This window comes from Bos grunniens, chromosome 7, assembly GCF_055505025.1.
Source record: "Bos grunniens cultivar Pamir isolate PY7600 chromosome 7, Bosgru_T2T1.0, whole genome shotgun sequence".
In the NCBI taxonomy this organism is placed as follows: Eukaryota; Metazoa; Chordata; class Mammalia; order Artiodactyla; family Bovidae; genus Bos; species Bos grunniens.
Genome location: NC_141171.1, coordinates 16,512,347 through 16,539,159, shown reverse-complemented (window position 1 = coordinate 16,539,159; position 26,813 = coordinate 16,512,347). Strand labels below are relative to the sequence as shown.

Below are 26,813 nucleotides of genomic sequence, written 5' to 3'. Positions count from 1 at the left end.
AGGAATCTATGAAGAGTTTGAGTTGCAGAAGAAATGCTAGTGGAATTGGAGGAGCAAGTGAACATGGAGTGGGGGGCAATTATGGTGGAGATGTCTGCAGGGTACAAACCGGGGCTTAATTTTCAGCTTAATGTGTTCCCTAGGATCTGAAGAGGGCAGGGATCTCAGAGGCTTGGAGGTGAAGGCAGAGGGAGGTGGGCCTTGGGAGCACCTGGGATAGCACCCTCGCTGTCCATGGTGCTGACACGCTGAGACACTGTTCCCCAAAAGGGAGACATCATTGATTCAACAATGAAGACACAGGAGACTAAGTTCCCACCCTCGAGATGCTGAAGTTCCAGGTATAAATAGTGATAATGTCAATAATGATCTACTGATCATCCTAGTAACAACCATTATTCACTGAGAGTCTCCTATTGGCTTAGCTTGTGAACTTAGGAACTTATAAAGTGAAAGTGTTAGTCATTCAGTCGTGTCTGACTCTTTGTGACTCCATGGGCTGTAGCCTGCCAGACTCCTCTGTCCATGGAATTTTCCAGGCAAGAATACTGGAGTGGGTTGCTGTTGCCATTCTCTTCTCCTAGGAACTTATGGTAGGCAAGTGAAAGTGAAAGTGAAGTCGCTTAGTCATGTCTGACTCTTTGCGACCCCATGGACTATAGCCCACCAGGCTCCTCTGTCCATGGGATTCTCTAGGCAAGAATACTGGAGTGGGTTGCCATTTCCTTCTCCAGGGAATCTTTCCGACCCAGGGTTTGAACCCAGGTCTCCCGCATTGGAAGCAGACGCTTTAACCTAGGCAAAATATCTCCAAAAATTTAATTCCTGGAACCTATGAATGTGTCACCTTACACAGAAAAGAGGCTTTAACCCATGCATCTATGGTCAATTAATCTACAACAAAGGAGGCAAGAATATACAAAGGAGAAAAGACAATCTCTTCAATACGAGGTGCTGGGAAAACCGGACAGTTACCTGTAAAAGAATGAAATTAGAAAATTCTCTAATACCATACACAAAAGGAAAATCAGAATGGATTAAAGACCTAAATATGAGAATGGATCCTATAAAACTCCTAGAGGAAAACATAGGGAGGACACTCTTAGAAACCACAGAAATAACTTTTTAGATTTGTCTCCTAGGGTAATGGAAATAAAAACAGAAAATAAACAAATGGGGGTTTCCCTGGTGAGGCAGTGGATAAGAATCCACCTGCCATTCAGGGTACACAAGTTCAATCTCTGCTCCAGGAAGATTTCAACTAAGCCCACGAGCCACCACTACTGAAGTCTGTGTGCCTAACCCTGTGCTTCACAACAAGAAGCCACAGCAATGAGCAGTCCATGCACAACAAAGGGCAGCTCCTGCTCCACACAACTAGAGGAAAGCCTGTGCCAAAAGCCATGAAGACCCACAGCAACCATAAATACGTTTTTAAAATGAATACATTTTAAACAAATGGGATGATCCCCTGGGGAAGGAAATGGCCACACACTCCAGTATTCTTGCCTGGAACATCCCATGGACAGAGGAGCCTGGCAGGCTACAGTCCACGGGGTCTTAACACTTTCACTTCACACATGCCCAGGGTCAACTAAGCCCATGTGCCACAACTAGTAAAGTCTGTGCACTGCAACTAGAGTCTGTGTGCCACAGTGAAAGATCTCCCATGACACAACGAAGATTCCGCATGCCACAATGAGAACCTGACACAGCCAGGTAAATAGTGAGTCAATAAAAACACTCACTCTCACTTTATTAAAAAAACCAGATAACCAACAAGGACATGCTGTATAGCACAGGGAACTATCCTCAGTATTTTATAACAATCTGTAAGGAAAAAGAATCTGAAAATGAATGTATGGCTTATATATAACTGAATCACTCTGCTGTGTGCCAGAAACTAACACAGCATTGTAAACCAACTATACTTCAATTAAAAAGAAAAAATTTTTAAAACATATACATATAAAATTTTATTTACCTTTTTTGGCCATGCCACATGGCGTGTGGGATCTTAGTTCCTCACCCAGGGATCGAACCCATGCTCCCTGCACTGGAAGCATGGGGTCTTAAACACTGGATGGACAGGGAAGTCTCCTATGTGATGTCTATTTTATAATAAATCATACACACACAACTAAACAAACAAAAAATCATCCAGGGTTCCTCGCTGTCCGCAAGATAGTCTTGTGAATGAGCCCAGCCATTGTCACATCCCCGCTCTGGCTCCGGGGAGGCAGTGATGGGGAGCCCCAACAGGCCAGCAGCACGCAGTAGAGGAACCTGGCTGGGAGCCTCCGAGAGTAAAGTTCTTGAGCTCTGTTTATGCGTGTATGTATGGGACATCCTCTGGGGACCAGGCTCAGGAGAACACACAATAGGAACACATAGAAGACATGGAGCTTCTGCACACAGTAGGACTAGTCAAGGGGCGAAGGCTGTGGGAACCTAGTATGGAGAATGAGGGGTGCCAGAATGGGCATCCGTGATCCCCAGAGAGGCACACAGCATCTGCAGGCAGTGTGGTCCAGAGCCTGCACTGAGTGGGACTACAGGCCACTCCCACTGGGAGTGGGGGATGTTCAGCCCAAGGCTGGGAGCACTGGTCACTGTGACAAGCTCAAGGCTGTTTTCAGTGCCAGCCTCCGCCATCCTGAGCATGGAAGGCGGAGTGAGGTGCCCCCTAAACCCAAAGATGACATAAGGCCACTTCCAAGAGGGGAAGGTTTATTGGTGTGACTGATCGAGGGTCATCAGTGCAGTGCTGCCCCTCCCCCATGCCAGGGAGGGGGGACAGGCCAGTCCAGTGTGTGGGCCCTGGGGGTCAAGGGGGACCCAAAGGGTCACAGGCATAGCAGCAGGCAGAGGGGGAGTGAGCCACCCCCATAGGGCTCACCCCTTGTCTAGCTCAAGGCAGGGACCCCTCTGGAGGTCCTCAGGTATCTGCAGCAGGGCTGGAGGGTTCCTGCGGCAGCCAGCGCCGGTGCCGGAGGATCGACTTCTCCTCCTCCTGTGGGGACAAGGGGTGGCCCCCCACGCCCTGCATGTGTCATCACACAGCCCAGGCCGGGGGGGGGCACGTCAGCAGAGTCTCCCCACTGCGCGGGCGGTGGGGAGGGGGGCCCGGGCCATCCTCCTCTCACCATCTCCAAGGCAGTGCTGGGGCTTGCGCCCTCCGGAGACCCCCCTTCGTCCCGTGAGCACTCGGGGCCCGCGTCCTCCTCGTACTCGGTCAGACAGTCCGACTCCTCCCCTGGAATGGCGTGGGTGAAGTTAACGCGGCTCAGGACTGGTCTGACCTCTCCGGCCACGTACATCATCCCCACCCTCCTAGGGTGGCCCTCGGTCCCTCACCATCAGCACAACCGTCGGAAACCGAAACGTAGCTCGTGGTGGGCGGCTCGATCCGGGACACTATCTCCGCCAAGTCGGTGAAGCCAGAGCTGGGGAAGGCGAGCACCTGCCGGGTAATGTGGATGAGGCTCTCGGCGGTCATCTGAGGTGTGTGTGTTCGGGGGGGTGGGGGTGGGGTGGGCCGGGGTCCAGAGGGAACTGGGGTTGGGGGGGAATCTGTTGTCAGAGGGGCCCTGCTGATGGAGGAAGGCGCAAGCTTACGTCTGCACGGCGGCTCTCGTTCAGGTCGGCAGACCACCGGTCTGTGAGCATCTTTTCAATGATGTCGCCCCGGCTCCAGCCCCCAAAGACGGTCGATCCATACTGGTAGCCCACATCCTGCAGGAAATGAAGGGGGCTTGGGGCCATGTGTGCAACCCCCAGAATGTTCCTCTCTGCTTATCCCCACCATGCCTGCTCCTCCCCTGGCCCCTCAGAAGCCTGCTGCTCTGTAGGAGCTGGCATTTGAGACTACATAAAGTTCAGACTTGGGTGTACTTAGCACACTCACCCCCATGTCCTGTGATCCTGTGCCCCTACCAAACATTACTAATCTGTCTTAGCACATTTCTTTCCCAACTCAGCCCCACGGAGTGTGTCAAGTGTCAAAGGACAGGTGGCAGTGTGTAAGCTTATTTCAAGCTCTACAAATAAGTATTAGTCGTTCAGTCATGTTCGACTGTTTGTGACCCCATGGACGGTAGCCCACCAGTCCCCACTGTCCATGAAATTCTCCAGGCAAGAATACTGGAGTGGGTAGCCATTCCCTTCTCCAGGGGATCTTCCTGACCCAGGGATGGAACCTGGCTCTCTGGCACTGTGGGCAGATTCTTTACCATCTGAGCCACCAGGGAAGCCCTTGCAAATATGTGCTATACCCCTAAATATCACCATCTCCCATGCCCACTACAGACATCACTAATCCATCATGGCTTGCCTTCCCAGTGAGCCTGGAAAGGGCATCAAACATTTTTTACTCAGCGCACTGGACAGGCAGCTACTGATGCTTTCTTTTTTCTCTTTTTGGCTGCACTATGTGGCAGGCAGGATCACAGTTCCCCAGCCAGGAACTGAACCCACGCCCCCTGGAGCAGAAGCTCTGAATCTTAACCACTGGACCAGGGAAGTCCCCAGCTACTGACCATTTTCTCTTGGCATGCACTAAGATCCATTTTTCTGGACCAGTGGCACATTACACACTGCTGCATTCAGTGCATCACAAACCTGTGGCAGACATTACTAACTGACCATGGTGTTTATTCCCACCAACACAGAAATGGTGTTAGAAATCTCTACACTGTGCTTCAGGCCGCGCAACTTGCCTGGTAGTTCATATATAGCGCATGTGCAGCCACGCCCCCTTGTGACACTCATTGTAGACATCACTAATGGATTATCGTTCTATTCCCCCCAGATCCCAAACAAAGCCCTAGACTATTTCCCCTTCTGTGGTTTTGGGCTTTCAGAAGTAAAGGTCTACCGGCCCACCACACTGTCACCAGGTGGCTCTCACCAACTCACATAGATCTGGTCGAACTTCCCGAAGTCCATGGTCTTGAAGCAGTCGATGGGTGGGCGCAGGTACTCACAGTAGGAGCTGGACTTCACAACCTCCAGCTGTCGCACGCAGGACACGTAGGCCAGGCGAGACTGGATCTCTGCCATATCTGGAACCTTGATCTTGTCTGCCCAGGGATTCAGCCGCTTCCACAGAAGCCACCAGCCAGACAGGCTGTCCCCATATGTGCTAAGGTCTGTCTCGTCCTGGCTCCCCACGTCGATGGCGATGACTGTCTTGGCACCCATGCTGCGGGCGATGTCCGCTGTGGGGCCAGGGAGTCAGCTGGGGGCTCCCCACCAGTACCAGGGCAGGGAAGATCAATCCAGTCCCACAAACACCATCACTCACATGGTCATGCTAAAAAACCATGTGAACGACATGTAGGCATGCAAAGGGGTATGTATGGATGGATGTAGAGGCTGATGATGTGTGGGAAGTGGGGTTGGGTGTTGGAGCTTTGGGGTTTGGGGAACCAGGGCCAAGGGAATGGAGAAGATGGAGCACAGGGACAAAATCACTGGGGAAAGACACACGAAGTCAGATGCATGGGGAACAGAGACATGGAAGGAGAGTGACACAGAGAGAGAGTATAGTAAGGACATCAGGAAAGAAAGGTGAAGGGATCAGTCATGGAAACAGACAGTGGGTCCGAGATGCAGGGAGACAGTGGTGGAAGGAAACTGACAGGGAGATGTGGGAGTAAAGACACCCAGAGAGGGACTTCCCTGTTGGTCCAGTGGTTAAGAATCCACCTTCCAATGCAAGGGACATGAGTTCGATTCCTGGTTAGGAAACTAAGATCCCACATGCTGCAGGGCAACTAAGCCCTTGTGCCACAACTGGAGAAGCCCCATTGCACTGCAACTAGAGAAGGTCTAAATACCTCACCAAAGAGCCCACATACCACAATGAAGACCCAGAGCAGCTAAAAACAAAAAAAGACACCAGGAGACACAGCCAAGGGAAGAGAAACACAGGGGACCAGAGACAGCAACAGAGACAGGTGGGAGAGAGAGACAGAGATCAGTGGCCAGAGATATGGAAGGATAGAGAATCCAGGTAGAATAAGAGACCTCAAGACTGAGGCAAGACAACAAAGAGCTGGTTCAAGGAGATTCAGGGGAGCAGGATGGATAGGGGAAGGGGTGGGGTGATGGCACAGTGTGTGTGGGGTGCTGTGGTCACAGTCTGTGTGCCCCACTGAGGGTCCCTGTGTGTGGGGGTGCCTATGGACAGGGCCTATAGCCACGCCCATTCCCCAAAGACACCTGAGTCTCCATCAGACTGCTTGTGTCCCTCACAAGTTTTTGTGTGTGCACGCGTGCCGTATGCACCCTTATCAGATATATGCAACTCTTGTCTGTATGTTTGTGAATACACCCACCTCTGGGTGGGGTATACCTCTGTACACACACCCAGTACTGTTTGTATTCCTTTCACATGGCCCTAGATCAACGTCTGTGTATGTTTCCTTGTGCGTCCAAGCATGCCTGTCCATCAGAGTTTGTACACACCTGCTCACGTGAATGTGGTTGTGTGAGTGCATGTATCTATTTGGACTGCCTGTGCCAGAGTTGGCAAACCATAAAAGGCCAGAGGAAAAATTATTTTGGCTTTTTAGGCCGTGTGGTCTCTGATGCAATTATTTGACTCTGCTGCACAGACACAGCCACAGACAAAAGGTTAATGACTGGGAGTGGCTGTGTGCCAATAAAACTTTATTTATAAAATCAGGCAGGGGGCTGAACTTGGTGTGCAGGCGAACTGTGTGGATCCCTGGCTTATGGGACCTCAAGCGTCTGTGTAGCCAGCATAGGTGTCTACTTGTGTTTGCACGCTTCTGTGTGTATGGAATTTTAAGTTGCAAATGCCCCTGTCTCTTGTCTGCATGCTTCAAGTCAGCAGGTGTGAGAGAAAGCTGGTGGTGGAGGCACCCCACCCATTTGTGTGTGTACGTGCATGTCCAGCACAGCACATGCGTGCATCCTACACAAGCACATACCAGCTGTGAGCTCGCCTGTGTGTCCACACAGGGGGATGAGCAGGTGGCTACTTGCCTGGCAGGTTGTTGATGTAGCCGCCGTCCATGAGGAGGTGCCCATCCTTGGGGTCGCACAGCGGCGGCAGGTAGCCCGAGAGAGTCATGCTGGCACGCACGTATCGCCACAGGGAGCCTGCCCAGCGGGACACACAGACACAGACACGCACAGGCACACTCAGACGCACTCAGAGGCCCGGCCAGCCCCGTGGGCTCGCTGACCTGGCACGTTGTTGACGAAGCACCCATCCACCAGCAGGTGCCCGTCCCTGGGGTCGCAGAGCGGGGGCAGGTAGGGGCAGTAGGAGGCACTGGCCCGGACGTAGCGCCACACGCAGCCTGCGGGGACGGGGGGTGAGGGGGTGAGGCGCCCGACAAGTCTCCCAACCCCCCCGCCCTCCCCAGGACAGACATACCTGGGGCCCTCTGGGGCATTAGTGGGTGACGGTTAGTGCTCAGCAATCAGGCCAGGAGGGATGGTCACTCATGTTAACAACTTGGCTGCCCCCCCAGCACCCACTCCCCAAACGGCCCCAGTGGTTGTGGTTGGGCCGCCTGGGGGCACGCACCATCTTTGTGGACACGCATGGCTGAGGAGGTGATATCCGTGGTCACATTGAAGTATGGCAGCCACAGGTCCTGCAGGAAAAGGAACCTCGATCCAGGAGGACTGGGGACGCCTATGGGGAGGGGTGGGGGTGGGGGGGGCATGGGGGAAGTATGTACCTCGATCTGCTTGTCCTGGAAGACACGGTGGATGCTGCGGTTGAAGGCTGACCCCGTGAACATGGAGGTGACGGGGTAGGTGAGGTCCAGTACGGGCTCCAGCACCGAAGTCATGCTCTAGGGGTGAGGAGCGAGCTGGGGTCAAACAGGAGTTACTTGGGGGGTCACTGACTAGTAGGTCTTTAAGGCTCTTGATTGTTCTAGCTGGGAGCTGGGGGCTAGGATCACTAGCCTGGAAGTCACAGGGGTCATCCAAGGTCCTGGAGGTATCTCTATAAGCATCTGGATGGGCTTCACAGGATTAAGTCAGGGAGGGTCAGGAGAAGTCCAGAAGCCCCTCTGAGGTCAGGTTTTTCAGGGTGCTCCTGGGGTGGGGGGACCCTTCCCCATCACCTCCCCACCCCTTCCCCATAACGCACACCTTAGCCCACTCCCGGGCCCGCTGTTTAGTGCGGCTGGCGCTCCGCTCCTCGGCGTACAGGGCCCCGATGAAGGAGCCGATGGACGTGCCACCCACCAGGTCAACGGGGACCCCCGCCTCCTCTAATGCCTTCAGCACCCCGATGTGTGAGCAGCCCCTGCACGGTGGAGGAGACTCAGTGACTTGCTGGGGATCCCCTAAGCCCCACCCCCAGGAATCTCCTCCAGTCTCCCCCACCAGCAAGGAACGTTGTGCTAGCCGAGTCCCTGTGGGATCCTGCTCAAGGAGTCAGTTCCACCCCTCAAGGCACCTGGTCCCGCCCGTGCCGGCACTGACCGCACCCCTCACCTAGCTCCGCCCCCGCCCAGCACCAGGGCGATGGTGTTGCCCGTGAGCACCCGCGCCAGGCGGGAGAAGTCGCTGTGCCGGTCTGCGCGCCTCGAGAAAACCTTCTCATAGAGCTCGTGCTGGTATGAGGGGAGAGAGACACGGCGTATAAGGATGGGGGTGTAAGAGGCACCCTCTGGACCTTCAACACACCGCCACGCCCCTCTGGCCTCTAAGCCATGCCCCTCCACTAGCCACGCCCCCGAAGGGTTCTGCCAGTGGACCTGCGCCCCACAGCACCCCTCACCAGCTTGGCCGGGCTGCGGCGTGAGAAGAGGCGGCGCGGACAGCGCAGATGCAGGTGTCCCGAGCACCAGCTGCGCATGTTGAGCCATTCCACAGTGCGTGTGGGGCCTGCGCCCTCCTCGCGGTGCAGCAGGACCAGCTGCTTGAGGGCGCGCACTGCCGTGTTCTCCAGCATCTGCTCCAGCTGCATGGGGGGGTGGGAGTGAGGAGGACTGAAGTCACTCTCACCGGTGGTTTCCTCCTCGCCCCCCACACCTGGCCCCCTGGGTTCCTGGTCACCTAGCCCCAATGGTGAAGGTGCACATGGCCCGGCACAGGCACCCAAGGGCCTGGGGCGGGATCCCAGGGATGGGGGTCACTGTGCCTGGTCTCCGGACCTGGCCAAGTGTGGGCTCCTGGTCGCCCAGCCCCACGATGAGGATGCAGTCAGCCTGACGCAGGCAGCGCACAGTCCAGGGCGTCAGCGATGTGTCTGTTTGGTAGAGCACGATGCGGTGCGTGTCCTCCTGCTGGGCCAGCCACCCTGACAGCCGGAATTCTTGGATGCTAGGGTGGGAGTGGGGAGGGTCATCTTGGGGCTGGTCAGGGGTCCCTGCCCTCAGAGACCATGTAGCTCCACTGCTGTGGGGACGTGGATGTGGACATTCAAGGCCTAGACATGACTGCATCCTCTAGGGACCAATTCACCCCACTGTCTCCCCAGTGGCCAGAGGGATGGGGGCCCACGCTCCTTGTTTCACAGCCTAGAACTCAAATGAAACTGAAGGAATCCTACGTTCTGAGCTCATCCCTGTGCTCCCCGTCCCCATACCCCAACACACACCTGTCCAGTGCAGAGGCCCCCAGGCGGGCCCGGATGATGTCACTGTTGAGGAGGAGCGTGGGGCCTGGAGATGGATGAGTGAGGAAGGGTGTTTAGGAACCTGGGCCAACAGAGGTGGGGCCTCTCCCATGAGAGAATACCACCTACTTGGCTTACAGGGCCTTGTTCCAGCTCCACCCCAACCCTGACCCACCAAGGCATTTCCATTCCTTGACCAATGCCCCACCCACACTCGCCTTGCCCCACGCAGACCAAAGGCCTGCCCTTGCCCACGACTGACCAATGGCTTGCAGAGCGTGCTGCAGCTCCAGCATGAAGGCCACCATGGGCACCTCGGCACACACAGGTAGCACTGCCACTGTTGACAGGTTGCTGGCGGGGTTGGTGAGCTCCGAGTGAGGGGGGACACCTAGTCCCGAGCCTGCTGAGACCCCAAAGGATGGTATTTGCTGTGCGGTCCTGTGTTTGGAAAGGTCAGCTCTCCCCTACCTTCTCAGAAATCCCTTCTCCTTGTCCCTCAGCTGAGGCTTAGTGACGCCATACTGAAGATCATGGTCTCAATCCTCGTCCCACAGCCTCAACCACTGTCCTTGATAAGATGTGGTTATCTGACCCTCAGTTTTGGCCCAGTCTCCTCAGGGGGATCCATTACACAACTGTATAACCCTTTCTGTTTTCCACTCTGCCTACATGGACTTGATCTGTGCCCCTACCCATTCTCGCCTGGGCGGGGCGGGGCGGGGGGTGTCTCTGTCCACTAAGAGGACTTGAACACAGAACTAGACTGAGATAAAGATGTTTCTGACCCACCTATTGCATCTCAGCTTCTCTGCATACACCTTAGACTAAAACATCGACCCCCATCTCTTGATCAGACCTCTCACTGCCTCTTCTCCACCAATTCCTATAACAGTTTTGTTGTCGTTCAGTTGCTAAGTCATGTCCGATTCTTTGGGACCCCAAAAACTGCAGCATGCCAGGCTTTCCTGTCTTTCACTATCTCCCAGAGTTTGCTCAGATTATAACAATCTAAACAAGTTCAAATGCCTTTCTGGTTGCTACAAGACTTGCCCTGGCCCATTCCTCCCCCTCACTCACTTTCCCCCTTAAAGTGTTTCAACACCACCAAACCCTTTCGGAGTCTTGTCTTGTCCCATCTCATTTATCAAGTCTCTGCTCATTGTCCTCAGAAAAGCCTGCCTCCTTAGGTTAGTCACGCCCCAGCAAGACTCTCTTTTGTTTTCTACAAAGTACCTTAACTGACATTGTACTCTTTCTTTGTATTTTAAAAACTGTTATCTTGCAAGCCAAGCCATAAGCCATTCTAGGGGCTTTGTCTGTCTTGTGTACTTTCCCACCACCCTGCACACTGCAGGATGCCCAGCACACACTAGATGCTCACTAGAAACTGTCTTCGTAGCATCACGGAGAGGTTCTCAGGGGTCTGAGATTTTTAAAGTCCCTGCCCCATAGCTGCCCCAGAATCACATCAAGGGTGTCCTGCCAGCAGAGTGGGAGTGAAAGTGTACTTGGGCACAGAGTGTAGGACTAGGGGGAAAGTCTGTCGGGGAAGACTCTGGGTGTAGGGATGATTCGTTGCCATGGCTCACCTTGGCCCCACCCCAGAGATCCAGGTGTCAGGGCTGACTGGGCAGAAGCCCCCAGGCGAAAAAGGAAAGTAGAGGTTGCCTAGGCTAGTCCAGGGTCAGGTCACCATAATTGAAAACCTCGGGCCCATATTTCTGCACGCCTCATATCCGACCACTTCCCAGTGTATCCTACCTGGGAAAATTCACCTCCCAGTATGCCCTGGAAGGGAACCACACCTCCCAGCATGCACTGAAACTGAGAAATACAACTCCCAGCATCCACCAGGACCAGGAACCACATCTCCCACCATGTTGGTAACCTATTGAAGTCACTTTCCAATATACCCTAGGCCCCAAACACCACCCCACAAACTACACTTCCCAGCACACGTTACTCTAGGCCTTCCTTTTCTAGTAGGTGGACTCCATCCTCCAGCCAGCTCTGACACCCAGAACCGGGCTGCCCCTAAGACGCCCACCTCTCGTCATGACTGACGCTTTAGATTCCACTAACATCCATCCTAAAGGAGACCAGTCCTGGGTGTTCATTGGAAGGACTGATGCTGAGGCTGAAACTCTTTGGCCACCTCATGCGAAGAGTTGACTCATTGGAAAAGACCCTGATGCTGGGAGGGATTGGGGGCAGGAGGAGAAGGGGACGACAGAGGATGAGGTGGCTGGATGGCATCACCGACTCGATGCACATGAGTTTGGGTGAACTCCGGGAGTTGGTGATGGACAGGGAGGCCTGGCGTGCTGCGATTCATGGGGTCGCAAAGAGTCGGACACGACTGAGCGACTGAACTGAACTGAAGCAGCCCTGGCTCCAGGACTCCGTTTCCCGGCATGCCCAGGAACCCGAACTTCATCCCCCAGCATGCACTAGAACTCGGATTGCCATTTCCTGCTTCAAGCTCCACCCAGAGCAGGTTATACGCCGGACTCCATCTCCCAGCATGCCCTAGGCTCAAGGCTCCCTCCCCCAGCACGTTCTGCGGCGTTGGACTACATCCCTCAGTATTCCCGGGCGCTTGCAGGCTCCCACCTGGGAAGGGTCCTCGCAGCTGCTGCAAATTCCCCAGAATCTTCTGACTCAGCAGGTGGATGAGGCGGGTCACGACCTGGGGCGTTGGAGGCCGGCGGTCCAGTTAGACTGCAGGAGCAACTCTGCGAGTACCACCTTTTCCTCCTTGACCAGGGCGCCTGGGTCCGTTACCTGGGCCCCACCCCACGAGCCCCGCCCCTCACTTGGAGGCTTCAGCTCCTCCCTAGGGCTCCATCTGCACCCGAACCCCCTCCCCACCCATTAGGCCCCGCCCTCTCTAGGGCCACACCCCCACTCATCTGTCCCACCTCCATTAGGAGAACAGCCCCCAGCCCAACGAGCTGCACCTGCGGGTATCGACGTTTGATGTGGCCCAGGGTGCCCTCGGGGAGTTTGGCCAGCTCTGTGTCGCGCACCGCGTGCACCGTCGTGGCACGTGGCTGCCTTGTCAGCGCCTCCACCTAGGGGATCGCGTGTGTGACCAGGGCTGAATGAGCCAGGAGGCTGATAGGTAAGGGGAAGACCGACTGTGGGTGCAGACAGAAGGCGGAACGAAGCCTCGCTATCCATCTCCGAGCTCGGGGAAAGAGAGGCCAGGAGAGGGTGCCACAACGGGTGAGGGTCCCTCACTACGCTGATGAGGTTGCCCCCATCTCCCCGCCCCATGGAAAGCAGTTGGAGAAAGTGGAGTACAGAAGGTTAGAGGCGGGGGGTGGGGGGGTGCTGCGCGTTTAGTGCCCCATCCTGTTGCCCGGGATGAAATATATGTTGGGGGTGGGGGGAACCTGGACTGGAAGAGGTTAGAGATCAGTGGGTGGGGCCACGCTCACCACTCCTATGAGATCCCCGCGGCCGTACTCGCCCACCAGCTCTTTTTTGCCGCTGCCCCTCTGAATGACACTACGCAGCCGCCCGTTGAGCACGATGTAGGTGCAGTCTGAACGGTCTCCCTGCCTGCGGTGGGGGTGCGGGTGTCAGAGTAGGAAGGTAGGCAGGACCTGAAGGAAGAGGTAGGGGCGGGGGCTGCACCTGTACAGTGCGCGTCCCGCCTCCACCGCTGTCCAGTCGATGGCGAAGTCCATCTGGCGCACGAAGGGCGACATCCTGGCGGCCACGGTTTGTGCGGCGCTCAGCACCACGCTGGGCTGTGCACGCATGATCCTGCAGGCAAAGGGCAGGGGCGCATGGGCCTGGGGGCGCCCAGGAACAGCCGATAGGGAGTGTTGAGTTGGGTGATGGCCTGGGGGGTGGGACAGGAAGGGCTCAAAAAGTGAAAACGGCTTTTCAAGTGCCGTTGAAAAGTGTGGAGGGTCAGAGGCATAGCCTCATGTAGGGCAGAATGGAGTTGGTCGGGGGACCCCCTGAGTCACCCCCGCCCCAACATCGGGCCCAGGATGTACTCGTAGAAGTCAGACTTGGAGATCCGCAGGAAGGTGCAGTCACGCTGGGCTCGAAGCGTGAAGATGAGGGGCTCGCCGGTGAGCACAGCCAACTGTCCCACTAGCTCCCCGGGCTGTACCACGAACAGGCACACGTCCTCGGCCTTGTCGATCATGCGCTGGTACACGTGCAGACTGCCCCACAGCACAAAGTGCAGGCTCACATCCTGTGGGAGAGGGGCCAGGAGATGGGCATCCGGGCAACACTCCACCCACAGCTCGGGTCTGTGCGCTCGGAAAAGGTTAAGGAAAGAAAAGTTGGAGGTAGTGAAGGCCCTCCATAGCACTGAGCTGAGCAGCACATGTATTTATATTCCCATTCAGCACCCACAGCTGCTGCTGCTGCTGCTAAGTCGCATCAGTCGTGTCCGATTCTGTGCAACCCCATAGACGGCAGCCCACCAGGCTCCCCCGTCCCTGGGATTCTCCAGGCAAGAACACTGGAGTGGGTTTCCATTTCCTTCTCCAATGCATGAAAGTGAAAAGTGAAAGTGAAGTCGCTCAGTCGTGTCTGACTCTTAGTGACCCCATGGACTGCAGCCTACCAGGCTCCTCCGTCCATGGGATTTTCCAGGCAAATGGAGTGGGGTGCCAGATACTACTAATAGATCACCCATCGCAGCCCAGATTAAGAGGCAGGAATTCTTTTCAACAGGGTTAGCAAGAGGCTGGGAAGACCGGCTACATAGGAGCATGGCTGAGCTTAGGTCCTCTTTGCTTGTGCTGGGCAACTGCATAGCTACATGGAAAGGAACAAAGTTGCAGCCTCACCTTTCATCATGTCAAAATGGATCAAAGACATGAATGTGAGAGCTTAAACTATACAACTCTAAGGAGAAAACACAGGAGTCAATCATGGTCACACTGGACCATGGACGCAATGGAATCTTGGATATGATACTAAAAGCCCAAGTGACAAAATGAAAAACAGATAAACTGGACTTCATCCAAGTTAAAAACTTTTGAGCTTCAAAGGGCACTATCAACTGAAAGGAAACCCACAGGCTAGGAGAAAACATTTGCAAATCATATATCTGCTAAGGGTCTGCTATTCAGAATATGTGAAGAATTTTTACAACTCCACACTAAAAAGACAACGCAATTTTAAAAACGGGCAAAGGCTCCAAATAGACGTTTCTCCAAAGGATGTATGAATGGCTAGTGATCCTATGAAGATGCTCAACATTACAAATCACCACATGATGCATGCTAAGTCATGTCCTACTCTTTGTGACACTATGGACTGTAGCCTGCTAAGCTCCTGTCCATGGGATTCTCTAGGCAAGAATACTGGAGTGGGTTGCCATTTCCTTCTCCAGAGTTGCCATATGACCCAGCAACTCAACTCTAGGACACAATGAAAACATATCCACACAGACATGTGTACATAATGTTCATACCTGAATCATGCTATTATGCATACTAGCCAAAAGGTGGAAATAACTCAATGTCCATCAGAAGATGAACTGAGAACCAAAATGTGGTTCATTTCTATGATGGAATAGTATTCAGCTGTAATGGAATCGGAGAAGGCAATGGCAGCCCACTCCAGTACTCTTGCCTGGAAAATCCCATGGGCAGAGGAGCCTGGTAGGCTGCAGTCCATGGGGTCACTAAGAGTCAGGCATGACTGAGCGACTTCACTTTCACTTTTCACTTTCATGCATTGGAGAAGGAAATGGCAACCCACTCCAGTGTTCTTGCCTGGAGAATCCCAGGGACAGCGGAGCCTGGTGGGCTGCCCTCTATGGGGTCGCACAGAGTCGGACACGACTGAAGCGACTTAGCAGCAGCAGTAATGGAATAAGGCACTGACACATGCCACAACATGGGTGAAGCCTGAAAACATCATACTACGGGAAAGAATCCCAGACACAAAGGGCCACATATTGTTTGATTCCATTTATATGAAGTGTCCAGAACAGGCAAATCTATAGAAACATAAGATCAGTAGTTGCTTAGGGCTGCGGCTGGTTAGGAGGTAGGAGATCGATGGCTTTAGAGTGTGGTGTTTCTCTTTAAAGGGATGTTCTCAAATCGACAGTGGTTATGGTTGCACAACTCTGAATATACTAAAAACCACTGAATTGTACTCTTCAAATGGGTGAACTGTATCATGTGTGAATTACAGCTCTAAAATTATCACACACACACAAAAAATCCCCTTTGGGGAGTTCGCTGGTGGTCTAGTGGTTAGCATTTGGCACTTTCACTACTGAAGCCAAGGTTCAATCCTTGGTCAGGGAACTGAGATCCCACAAGCTGACTGGTGCAAAACAAAACAACAACAAAAAACCCCTTTGTTCTCAATTCCTGTGTTCTGCTCCAACCTTGTTGGTTTTCCTTTGTTTTCCAGATGGGACAGCTCCACTACAGGACAGCTGCACAAACTGTACCCTCTGCCTAAAATGTTCTTTCCTCCCCCTTGCACCTAGTTAATTTCTCTTTGTTCTTCCTACTTCACTGGAGGTCACTTCCTCAGAGACACTGCTCTGCCTAAATCAGACGTTGTAGAACTGAGGACATCCCCTTTGTAGCACGAAGCCTATATGATTTAGCAACAATCTGTATCATCCTTTGAGTGAAAGGTCTATCTGTGAGCTTCTCAAGGGCAGGGGACCCCTGCTGGTGTTTGTTGGCCCTACAGCAAGCCTGCTAACTGCTGCTACTGCTGCTAAGTCACTTCAGTCGTGTCCCACTCTGTGCGACCCCATAGATGGCAGCCCACCAGGCTCCTCCATCCCTGGGATTCTCCAGGCAAGAACACTGGAATGGGTTGCCATTTCCTTCTCCAATGCATGAAAGTGAAAAGTGCAAGTGAAGTCGCTCAGTCGTGTCCGACTCCTAGCGACCCCATGGACTGCAGCCCACCAGGCTCCTCCATCCATGGGATTTGCCAGGCAAGAGTACTGGAGTGGGGTGCCATTGCCTTCTCCACAGCAAGCCTGGGATACAGCAAATACCCCTCTCCCCTCTGGTTAGCCTGCCCAGCTGGACACCACTCTGTACCACCCTCTTAAGTAAGGAACTGAAACTGCCTAGAGACAGAAATGTTCCTTCCTCATCCAGCACACAAACCTGTACGACACCCCACAAAGCCCTGATGAGCACCAAAACACTGCAAGGATCCTTGGGAGGGGTGGGGGACATACACACATGCTGGAACCTTCTAAGACAGAATTCCCAGCCTGGGTTTGGGATACAATGGGAGTGACTACTATTAGGCTGCCATTCATCCTCAGATCGGGAAACATGTTTCCTCACCACCCCCCAACTGCAGGACTTCTCAGAGCTTTGAATATGCTAATGAGTTCACTGGGCACTTCCAAGAAGGACTAAAACAGCCCGTGTTCCCCAAACCTGTTGCACTCAGATCCCTTGTGATAGGGGTGTTCCGTGAAATATACTCTGGGAAATGTTTATGGAAAGCAAGGTTTCTCAACGTTGGCACTACTGACATGTTGGACTGGATAATTCTGTTGTGGGGGGCTGGCCTGTGCCTTTTGCATCCCTGGTGTCTAGCCATTAGGTGACGGTACCACCCTCCCAAGCCAATCAATAATGTCACCCTGTGGGACTTGCCTGGTGGTCCAGTGGTTAAGAATCCGCTTTGCAATGCAGGGGACACAGGTTGGATCTCTGGTTGGGGAACTAAGATCCTACATGCCGTGGAGCAACTGAGTCTGCACACCACAACTAGAGAGTCCATGCATCGCAACAAAAGATCCCACATGACGCAGGATGATCCTGTGTGCCACAACTAAGACCAGACACAGCCAGATAAATGAATAAGGAAATAAGTAAAACCTGATCTCAAAAACACTCAAGAAAAGCTTAAAAAAAAGTCTCCACGTGGCCAAATATCCCAGGGGGGTGGGCCAAACTGTCTCCCCCTCGCCCATTGTGCATGGTTTTGGGAGGGGCACAGCAGACCAGCTTTGTCCCTAACAAAGTCCTGAAGACCCTGAGGAGCCTTTGATGGTTGCACACCAGCCTGGTATGTTAGCAGGCTGGGCTGGGCTGGGCTGGGCTGGGCTGAGTTGAGCCCAGCAGAGGTTTCCAGATAAGCAGGGCCCAGGGGCCCCTGCAAGGGCCATGATGTGACCACACTTCCTCAGCCGGGCCTTGAACAACTGCCACCAAATGTACTCTGCAGGAAGGAGCCCATTCTGCATTGAGCAGCTCAAAGTGACAATAAAATCAAAATGATCATGTGATATAACAAATCAACTAGAATCTAATTAAAATAAAAACCACCATCGCCCAGCCAGCTAACAGCTGGGCCATCCCCTCTTCCAAGCGCAGACCTCCCTCTCCTGAGCCTGGGGTGCTGCTGCGGTTTCAGCACTTAAGTCATGTCACCCTTACTGTCACCTCCCCATCCCTCTGTCAGCACACCTCCCTCTGGTCACCCTTGCACACACCCTAGCAGCTCAGAACTGGAGTACTTCCTGCTTGATCCTCACAACAGTTCCTGCAGGTAGTTATGAGCCACATACTCCCGACCCCATTCCACAGGTGGGAAAGATGAGAAGTTTCTATATGATTCACCCAAGGTCACCCAAGGGCTGCAACTCTGGTTCCCTCTCTAATCCTCCTCCCCTGTGCTCCCCAGCTGTGATGTCACAAAAGGGCCTCAGTTTCCCCATCTGGAGAATGGGCAGATTAGTGGTTTCCTCCACCTCCTGCGTGTCATCAAGGGGCAATGAAATCCAGCTCGTGGGGCTCGTAGGGCTGGTTCCTGGCCTCCAGGCCAGATTCACACCCGCACCCATTTAGTGAGCCCCACCCACCCCCATCCCAGCAGGGACCTAGGATAAGAAATACAGCATCAGAATATGTTGTAGATTTCGAAGGTCAGAAAAATGGAGGTTGTAGGAATGGCCAAGGGCAGGGAAGAGAGATCTTGGGGTGGGGGTCCTAGTGTAAAAGGTTCAAGTTTGGAGGGGAAAGGTAAATAGGTCCACAGGACTTGGGGAGGGAGGGCTGGGGGTCAGAATCATAGGATCCAAAGGTCAGGGGTTGGAAATCACAGACTGAGAGGTCTACATGTAAGGTGAAAAGGCAAGGATCAGAGATCAGAGAGGGGGGAGGTCTCGGGTCAGAGCTGCAGGGTCAGAGATCAAGGGTCAGACTCACCTGGTCCCCCTGGCGGGCGATGATGGTGCCAGCTTTGGCGTGATGTAGCAGAACTCGACTATTCAGAAGGGTGGGGTCCTGGTGAGGAAGGATAGGGGCTTGAGACAGCCCAGCGATGCCTACCACCCCCCTTACATGGTCCCCTAGATGCCCTGGGCTGCCCACCTCAATCTGCATCAGCTTGGCCAGCTCCTGCTTTGCTGCCTCAAAGATGCTGCTTGTCTGGCGGCCCTGGTAGGGCCCGAAGGGGCAGCTGCCGGAGGCCGACTCGTCCTCACAATAGCTGTACTCACAGGCGCCTGCTGGCTGCTCCCGGGGCTCCTGACTGGGAGTCTGTGGGGCAGGGTCTGTGACCTCCATGCTCCCCCCAAACCTTCCTCCTTGGGAGACTCCACCTGTGGCTAGGCCAGGGTTCCAGGAGGGGATTGGAGTCAGGAGGCAGGGGCAGGGGAAGAGGGCAAGGCCCTACCCGAGCTGAGGCTGCCTGGAACCCTCCTGAGGCCTCTTCTTGCAGGGACACAGAGATTCGGCCCCGTTCATATGCCATGTCGAAGTCTGAGCGGGGCCCACCCTGCAAGCCTGCGGTGGATGAGGGGCAATAAATGCAATAAAGATCAGAGTAACCATAGTGGGAATCTAAGCAAACACTATCTACGTAACGTTATCCCGGGCAGCAGCCGGAAAGACATGGACTAATCCATCGCCTCTCTCTCTCCCTTGCAACCCTTCTCACTACAGTGCGGAGAGCACCATCTCAACAAGGACCCACAGAAAAAAAGACATGAGAAATGCTCCCAATATTCCTATTTCGTGGATGAGAAAAATCAAGACAGGCAGATGGACTTCCCTGGTGACCCAGTGGTTAAGAATCCTCCTGCCAATGCAGGGTACTATTCCTGGTCCAGGAAGATCCCACATGCCTCTGAGTAACTACTAAGTTACAACTACTGAGTGCACACTCTAGAGCCCATGCTTTGCAATAAGAGACGCCACTGCCTGAGAAGCCCGTGCACCACAATGAAGAGTAGCCCCCTTGCACAGCAACGAAGACCCACTGCAGGCAAAAATAAGTAAATAAATGATATTTGATAGCCTCTCCCAGCTCCACCTGCTGCCCCAAACCTGAGATATCCACTGGCATGGAGATGCAGCGACTCAGCAAGGGGGCTGAGGAGGTTTCCAGGGATGTGGGCTTCACTGGGTCCCCTGGAGGAGACATATATTTAGGCTGCGGCCCCTCGGAGCCCCCAGGTCTACAGCTAGGATCAGAGGGTGGGGAACTGAAGGGAGCTTGAGGAGGGGTCAGCTCAGAGTTCCTGGGGACTGGGGGGCTAGGAAAAGCAATTCCAATGGGCCCATGGGACTGAGGCCAGGGGTTCTGGGGGACTAGGCAGGAGGCAGACCTGGAGACCTAGTTGAAAGGGCTCTTGGGGGGCTGAGAGCTTCCGTGGTGGCTCAGATGGTAAAGAATCTGCCTACAATGCAGGAGACCTGGGTTCGATCCCTGGGTCGGGAAGATCCCCTGGAGAAGGAAATAGCTACCCACTCCAGTATTCTTGCCTGGAGAATTCCATGGACAGAGGAGCCTGGTAGGCTACAGTCCATGAAGTCACAAGGAGTCAGACATGACTAAAGTGACCAACACTTTCACTTTTGGGGGGCTGGGCAAGTTAGGTGGGAGTCCCTGAGGAACTGAGACAGGCACTGAGGGGCAGAGGCTGGGTCAACCTGAGCTTCTGGGGGCCAGGCAGCGGTCACCTTGGGTACCTCCAGTCCCGGGCAGTGGGGCCCCAGTGGGGTCAGACGGCCGGCCAGGGGTCTCCCTCAGCTCCTCTGAGGCCGCGGTGCTGACCATCCGCTTGGAGCCACGCACTGGGCTGGTGCGGGGTGGGAGGCCCGGGCTAGGGAAGAGGCGCAGTGGCTGGATCTCCTAGGGGCAGAGGGCATACTTGTGGCATGTCCGGGGGAGGCAGGCGTCACTCACCCCTCCAGCTCCTGGTGCTCTGCAGGCAACTCACATGGCTGAAGAGCTCATTGGTCAGTCCCAGGTAGTTGTGAAGTGCCAGGAAAGTGACCCGCTGCAGCCTCACCATGATGATCTTCAGGGGCGTGGTCGGCAAAGGAGGGGGCCAAGGAGAAAGAGGGTGAGCCCCGGGAGAAAGTGGGGACCTAGCACTTGGAGGTGGGGCCATGGATGGGGAGAAGGAGACGGAGCTAAGGTCAGAGGTCAAGATCAGAGCAGGAAGGGGCTGGGCAGGGCCATGGGAGCCAGGGAGAAACCCACAATCAGGTGGCAGAAGCCTGGGAAGATGGGGTGGAGGCGGCTCAGAGGAGGAGTTGGCGAGGTCTGGCTGCTCAGAGTTGATAAGCCCATCGTGAGCGCCTCTTGGCAGCTGGGTCCAGCCCCCAGGAGCCTGTGATGGGCGGGGGTCATAGAAGGAAGTGAACCGCCCACTCACCTGCACCACCCGCACCAGGCTCTCGGGGTACTTGGTGAATACCGCTGAGAAGGCCTCCACCGGCAGCCGCAGCACCGTGGAGTCTCGGGCTGCCCGGGCGGACACAGTGCGCTGTGGGTGCTGGTGACCCTGGGGGCACAGGGGGCACAAGGAGAGTCAAGGTCGGGGTGGTGAGAGCCCCCTGCCTGCTTCCCCTGGCCCCTTCCCAATGCCATTCCTTGAGGGACCCCTGGAAACATCAGAGACCCATCAGAGATGGGGGCTCTTGGGGTGACCCTCTCCTACCCAGTCTGGTGGGTGTGGCCTCCTACTGTCCCCACACCCCTCCGTACTGGTGACTCACAGTGATGACATCCAGTATGCTCAGGAGGCTGTTGACACTGTCCCCAGGAACCACTTCCTTCACCACACACTCCTTCCCGTCCTGAGACACACAAAGTGGGGTGAGCACTGCCCAGTGCTGCCCTTACCCTGCTGACCCACATCTTGCCCCCTGACCAAGCCACTAGCCCTCATTCTCATGTAGCCTGGTGATCGTTGACATCCTGACCCCATGAATCTTCCGACCAGCATCGCTAACTAGCCAGTGGCTGTGCTGACCACCCCAGAAGCCCCTGGGCATCCGTTCCTGACTCCTGCCTGTACATCTCATAAGGACCACCAACCTGGGGAGTCCCCTGGTGGTCTAGTGTTTAGGATTTGGTGCTTTCACTGCCATGGCCTGGATTTGATCCCTGGTCAGGGAACTGAGATTCTGCAAGCCATGCAGCACGGCCCAAATTAAAAAAAAAAAAAAGACCACCAACCCTGCTGACCAAAACCACTGTCTGTCCCGTGACCGTGGCACCCATGCTTGTCCTGCCGCCCACCTCGTTGCCCTGCAGAGCCCCCCAGGGTGGTACACTCACAGGCCCCGGCAGACAGAGCTCCAGGAGTCCATCCTGTACCACATAGATGCTTGCATCCGGCTGGCCAGGTCGGAAGACATAGTCACCCTGACTGAGCCGCTGGAAGACCATGTGGCGGCAGAGCTCCAGGAAGAGTGGCTTCTCAAAGTGGCCCAGCACCCTGGACAGGGAAGGTGGGGAATTGTAGATATGAGGAGGTCAGGTCAGCCCCAGCTCTGCAACGCCCCTGCCTGTACCCTGACACTGACCGGACATTCTTGAGCATGTAGAGCACCTCAGAGGGCAGGTGGGAGTTGGCCAGGTCGCCCTCGGTCAGGTCAGCCTCCAGCACAGCAGGCGGGGGCTCCTTCCGCTGCAGCGTGGGCGCCTCTTTCTGGATGCGCAGGATCCTGGTGGCAGGAGAGGGGGATGGGGACAGTGGGGAGCAGGAAGAAGGCTCAGGCAGACCTCAGATCCTCCTGCCCCCACAGAGCCCTTCCTGGGGTCCTTAGAGCAGGGGTCAGCAAACTCTGGCCCACTGGCCAAATCAGGCCAGCCACCTCCTTTTTGTCCATAAAGTTTTATTGGCACACAGCTATATTCATTAATTTACACATATCTGTGGCTGCTTTAATGATACAATAGCAGGATTGAGTCATTACATTACCGTTGTATGCAGCCTGCAAAGCCTAAGATGTGGCCCGAAAAAGAAGAAACTTGCTGACCCCTAATGTAAAACTCTGAGGTTGCCCTCCACTAGTCACAGGCTTCCTAGATGGAACCTCTCATTGGGCAGACTCCTGACATAGCTTCCAAGATACGAGCAGACCCCAGGAAAATCATCTATGTTCATCACGGCACTCCAGATATAGTCCATCAGCTGGCAATCACAGATTAGACTCCTGATACAGCCTCCCTCATGAAGGCAGACCCCTGGGGTAGCTTCTGTTATATCAGAAGACCCCAGATGCAGCCTCTCTGCTCTTTATAACAATCCCTGAGATAGCCCTTCCTCCCAAGCCTCAGACAGCCCCGAGAGAGCCTCTTGGATGGCTACAGAGGCTCTTGAGATAGCTCTGGTTACAGACAGAGAATCCAGATACAGCTCCTCTGCTGATCATGGACCTCAGATAGCTCTGCCCTGCAAGGCATAGTTATTACTGAGACAGTCCTTCCACTGGTCACAAAATGCTCAAGATAGATCCTCTAGAATGAGCTCAAACTGAGTTAAACTCCACAGAACAGAGGAATCGCACAGTGGTTCCCCTTCTGATCAGGAAGATCCTTGGGCTAGCCCTTATCTAGGTCACAGAGAAGTGAGATAGCCCCTTGAAGGTCATGGTGATATCAGGGTAGCTCCTCAAGGCTGTGCAGCCAATGAGACTGCCCCCCAGGAGTTGGACAGACCCTCAACTCATTGTGGAAGACCTAGAGACAGCCCTTCTGCTCAAGTCATAGAAAGTCATGGGATAGCACACCTACTGACTGTGGTCCGCCCTGGCATAGCGCCTCAGTGTGAAGAAACACTTGAGACAGACGTTCATGTAGACCCTACATTGTCAGGAGACCCCACAGCCAGCTCTCAGCTTAGAACGATCTCTGGGAGGGCCTTGCTCAGAAACCCCAAGGTAGCCCTTTTATGATGACATGTCCTGAGATGTCCTTCCTGTCTCAAGCGTGAAAAGATTCTTGAGATGACTCCTAGGGAACAGAAATCCCTGACGTAGTCTTCTTGTAGTAGAAGAACTGCAATGAAGGTGACATAGAGAGATGCTTTCTGGTGTAGAGGGACTGCTGAGATAACCGCCGGGGAACAAAAGGTAGAGACAACCCCTCCAGCAGGTCGCAGAAACACCCTGGAGTACCCTGGAATAAACCCTCTCACGTGGGGAGATTTGACCAAGGCAAGACGTCCAAGATAGCATTGTTGTTGTTTAGTTGCTAATTTGTGTCCGACTCTTTGTGACCCCATGGATTGTAGCCTGCCAGGTTCCTCTGTTCATGGGATTTTCCAGGCAAGAATACTGGAGTAGGTTGCCATTTCCTTCTCCAGAGGATCTCCTAACCCAAGGATCAAACCCACATCTCCTGCATTGGCAGGTGGATTCTTTACCACTGAGCCACCAAAGCCAGAGATAGTAACTGGGGATTACATAAATCATAGATACTTCTGTAGTAGAGAAACATCACTGAGAGAGCCCTCAAGGAACAGAAACAGCCTGTCTGGTAGGGGAGAGCTCTGAAACAGTTCCACAGACGTGGAAAGACTCCTGAGACAGACAGTCCATAGGGTTCAAAGAAGCCTGAGATGCACGCTTCGGTGTGGGTTGATCACTCAAAAAGCCCTGAACATAGCCCCGGGTACATCCAGCACAGCCTTACTTCTTGGCAATGTTGAGCATCTTAAGTTTCTTCTTCATGCGTGGGCGGGAAGTGGTGGAGACGGAGGCGTCCACTAAGGAAGAAGTGGATTGTGACACCTGGGAGAATTAAGGAGGGTGGGAGTGAGAGGGATGCATCAACTGTCAGTTCAGACCCTAAGGAGGCGGGGGCAAATCCAAGGCCCTTAATCAAGGAGGGAGGCGGGCTTACTAAGAAGTATAACTAGGAAAAGGGCAGGGCCTCTGTGTAGCCAAAAGGAGCCCCAGAGGGTCCCAGACTTACCTTTCGCATAATCTTCCGGCCATAGAAAAGCACTTTGTCTCTCTTCCGGAATCGGTAACGGGGGCCGTCCGGGGCTGGAGCTTCTGGGGATAATAAGTGCGGAGAGGGGCATTCTGAGCTATACGCATACTCCGCACGGCGAAAGATGGGGACGCTGCGTGCGGGCTCCAGCAAATCCCATCTCTACTGACTCACGGGCCCAGACATTTCACCTTCCCATCCCTCAACAGCCCCCAAAGGCCCTCCGGGTCCTCACTCGGCACTCGAAGCCTCCGCACCAGCAGCAGGATGAGCACGGCCGTGACCAGAACCGCGACCCCAGCCCCGATCATCATGCCCAGCACCTGCGGGACGAACGGCACAGGCTGCGCATCGCATACCGGCCCCGCCAAGCCTTCCCCGGGGGTCGGGACGCCTGGGACTCCATCCAACGGAGCCAAGTCCGCCCCGGAGATCACAGTCGGCTCGGCCCTCGACGTCCCCATCTGCAAAATGGGCCAGCGCGGCTCCCTCCCCGGGGGAGTCAACTCTTTCTGGAGGTTCGGCGGCCCGCAGTGCACGCCGGGAAACGTAGTTCAGCCTGAACAGACGCAGCCTAGTTATCGCGGGACCGCGCTGATGCGCGCTAAGCACGTCGGGAACCGTAGTCCCCGCGGAGGCGCACAACCTCCAACCCTTACCATTCCGGTTTGCAGCGGGGCGTCCACCTGTTTCTTCAGGCAGGGCTGCACGTCTGGCACTCCTGGGGAATGAGAAGCCGGAGCAACCCGGGCAAGTCGTCACTCTGGGCCGCCTCTCCCCTGCAGCAAGCCCTGCCCTCTTCTTACCCTTACTGCCGGGAGGTTTCTCTGCCGGCTTGGGGACGGCTGGAGGGTGGGGCAAATTGAGTTCGGGGCCCAAGCTAGGGAGTGAGGTGGGTTCCCGGGTCCCCACCAGGGTCTCCTTACTTACCAGGCCGGCCTGACGCCCCACTCGTCCAACCCCACCCTGGGGCTAAAGGGCAGCCGGTCGGACACCTATTATCAGCAGCCAGAGAACAGGTTCCCCAAGGGGCACGGTTTTCTCCAGCAGGTGGCCCCCTCTTCAGGATCAATCCTGACCCGATCCCTAGGCCGCACCCCTGCACTCTCTGCGAACACTGGATGCCGCACCCCAGGGAAACCGGGCCCGAGTCATGGGGCTGGGGAGATGCCTGGCTCCCGCTGGAATGCTGCCAGGAGCGCCTTCACAAGGAGTCGTGATGCAATGACGAGGTCTCAGTAGCATCCTGGGATGCTCGGAGTGGAGTGGGCTCGCAAAGTGTTACTGGTTGATGCTGGAGATTTACTGTCACGTAATAGTAAAGTTTAGGGGTTTTCTGATGGGACTCGGGGAACGAGGCTGGGACCATTGCTGGGAGATGTAACCAGGGACGCTGGAGTTACCAAGGGTCGATAGAAAGTTATCGAGATTGCGAAGCATGTAAGACTATCACTGAGAAAATCGGAACTGGTTGGGCACATCCCTGGAGTCGTTGGAGCGTGATACTGAAGACTGCTGGAATATCACTGACTTTCCTGGGAAGCTGAGACTGTTTTGGCAACCTCAGAGGATTAATGGAAATCTGGGGTAGTCACTGGGCCCTTGAGACCGTACCTGGAAAATTCACAGGGGATTGGTCTTCTCCCACCCGAGGATGCACCTGGCTACCGGTGCGAAAACACCTGCCGGGAGCTGGGGGAGCGGGGTAAGAGTCAGGAAGTCGAGAGATACCGAGAATAGACGGAAGACAGATCTTAGGAAAGCCGAGGGCTCGCTAACAACCCGCGAAGGGATGTCCCTGCGGGTGCCAAGGAAACCCGGACTCACCCAGGAGCCGCAGCTGGGGTCCACCCTTCGCCAACTCCGTTAGCGTTCCGCCCAGCGCCGCAGGCGCGGCCCCTTTAAATTATTCACCGTAGGGCGCGCCGCAGCCCCGCCCCTCGCCATGCTTGGAAGGTCGCGCGGAGTGTGG

General features: G+C 54.8%; 1 protein-coding gene and 1 long non-coding RNA gene across 22 annotated transcripts; one reads left to right on the top strand and one right to left on the bottom strand.

Moving 5' to 3' along the window:
* Positions 1 to 2,713: 2,713 nt before the first annotated feature.
* Positions 2,714 to 26,750, bottom strand: PNPLA6 (patatin like domain 6, lysophospholipase). 21 transcript variants are annotated; one of them, XM_086409513.1, is made up of 34 exons: positions 26,669 to 26,750; positions 25,501 to 25,562; positions 25,077 to 25,164; positions 24,821 to 24,903; positions 24,539 to 24,636; positions 22,426 to 22,566; positions 22,178 to 22,337; positions 21,613 to 21,693; positions 21,270 to 21,398; positions 20,829 to 20,909; positions 20,569 to 20,740; positions 19,933 to 20,016; positions 19,280 to 19,389; positions 18,976 to 19,143; positions 18,811 to 18,888; positions 13,633 to 13,838; positions 13,262 to 13,393; positions 13,063 to 13,186; positions 12,580 to 12,693; positions 12,233 to 12,308; positions 9,879 to 10,022; positions 9,599 to 9,662; positions 9,153 to 9,321; positions 8,777 to 8,959; positions 8,491 to 8,609; positions 8,143 to 8,299; positions 7,722 to 7,838; positions 7,565 to 7,634; positions 7,015 to 7,131; positions 4,918 to 5,219; positions 3,619 to 3,735; positions 3,358 to 3,463; positions 3,147 to 3,256; positions 2,714 to 3,043 (listed from the first exon to the last, which is right to left on the bottom strand). In XM_086409513.1, exons 2-34 carry the CDS (start codon positions 25,501 to 25,503, stop codon positions 2,939 to 2,941), a joined length of 4,008 nt encoding a protein of 1,335 aa, XP_086265639.1. In that variant the 5' UTR covers positions 25,504 to 25,562; positions 26,669 to 26,750; the 3' UTR covers positions 2,714 to 2,938. The 21 variants fall into 21 exon arrangements, 18 of the variants coding, with proteins under 18 accessions (XP_086265639.1, XP_086265643.1, XP_086265641.1 ...); XM_086409517.1 differs by lacking the exon at positions 7,015 to 7,131 and adding an exon at positions 7,218 to 7,334 and having other exon boundaries at positions 9,879 to 10,019; XM_086409515.1 differs by having other exon boundaries at positions 9,879 to 10,019.
* LOC147368648 (uncharacterized) lies at positions 12,603 to 19,906 on the top strand. The gene is made up of 2 exons (XR_015166735.1): positions 12,603 to 12,743; positions 19,549 to 19,906. It is a non-coding gene; the product is annotated as an uncharacterized LOC147368648 (long non-coding RNA).
* Positions 26,751 to 26,813: the final 63 nt, after the last annotated feature.

Coding starts and splice junctions, on each gene's coding strand:
- PNPLA6 (XM_086409501.1), bottom strand. CDS start 25,305: ATGGGGACGTCGAGGGCCGAGCCGACTGTGATCTCCGGGGCGGACTTG. Junction 20,910..21,269: donor GCCTGGTGCGGGTGGTGCAG/GTGAGTGGGCGG, acceptor ACGCCCCTGAAG/ATCATCATGGTGAGGCTGCA. Junction 9,663..9,878: donor GCACGCTCTGCAAGCCATTG/GTCAGTCGTGGG, acceptor ATCCATCTCCAG/GCCCCACGCTCCTCCTCAAC.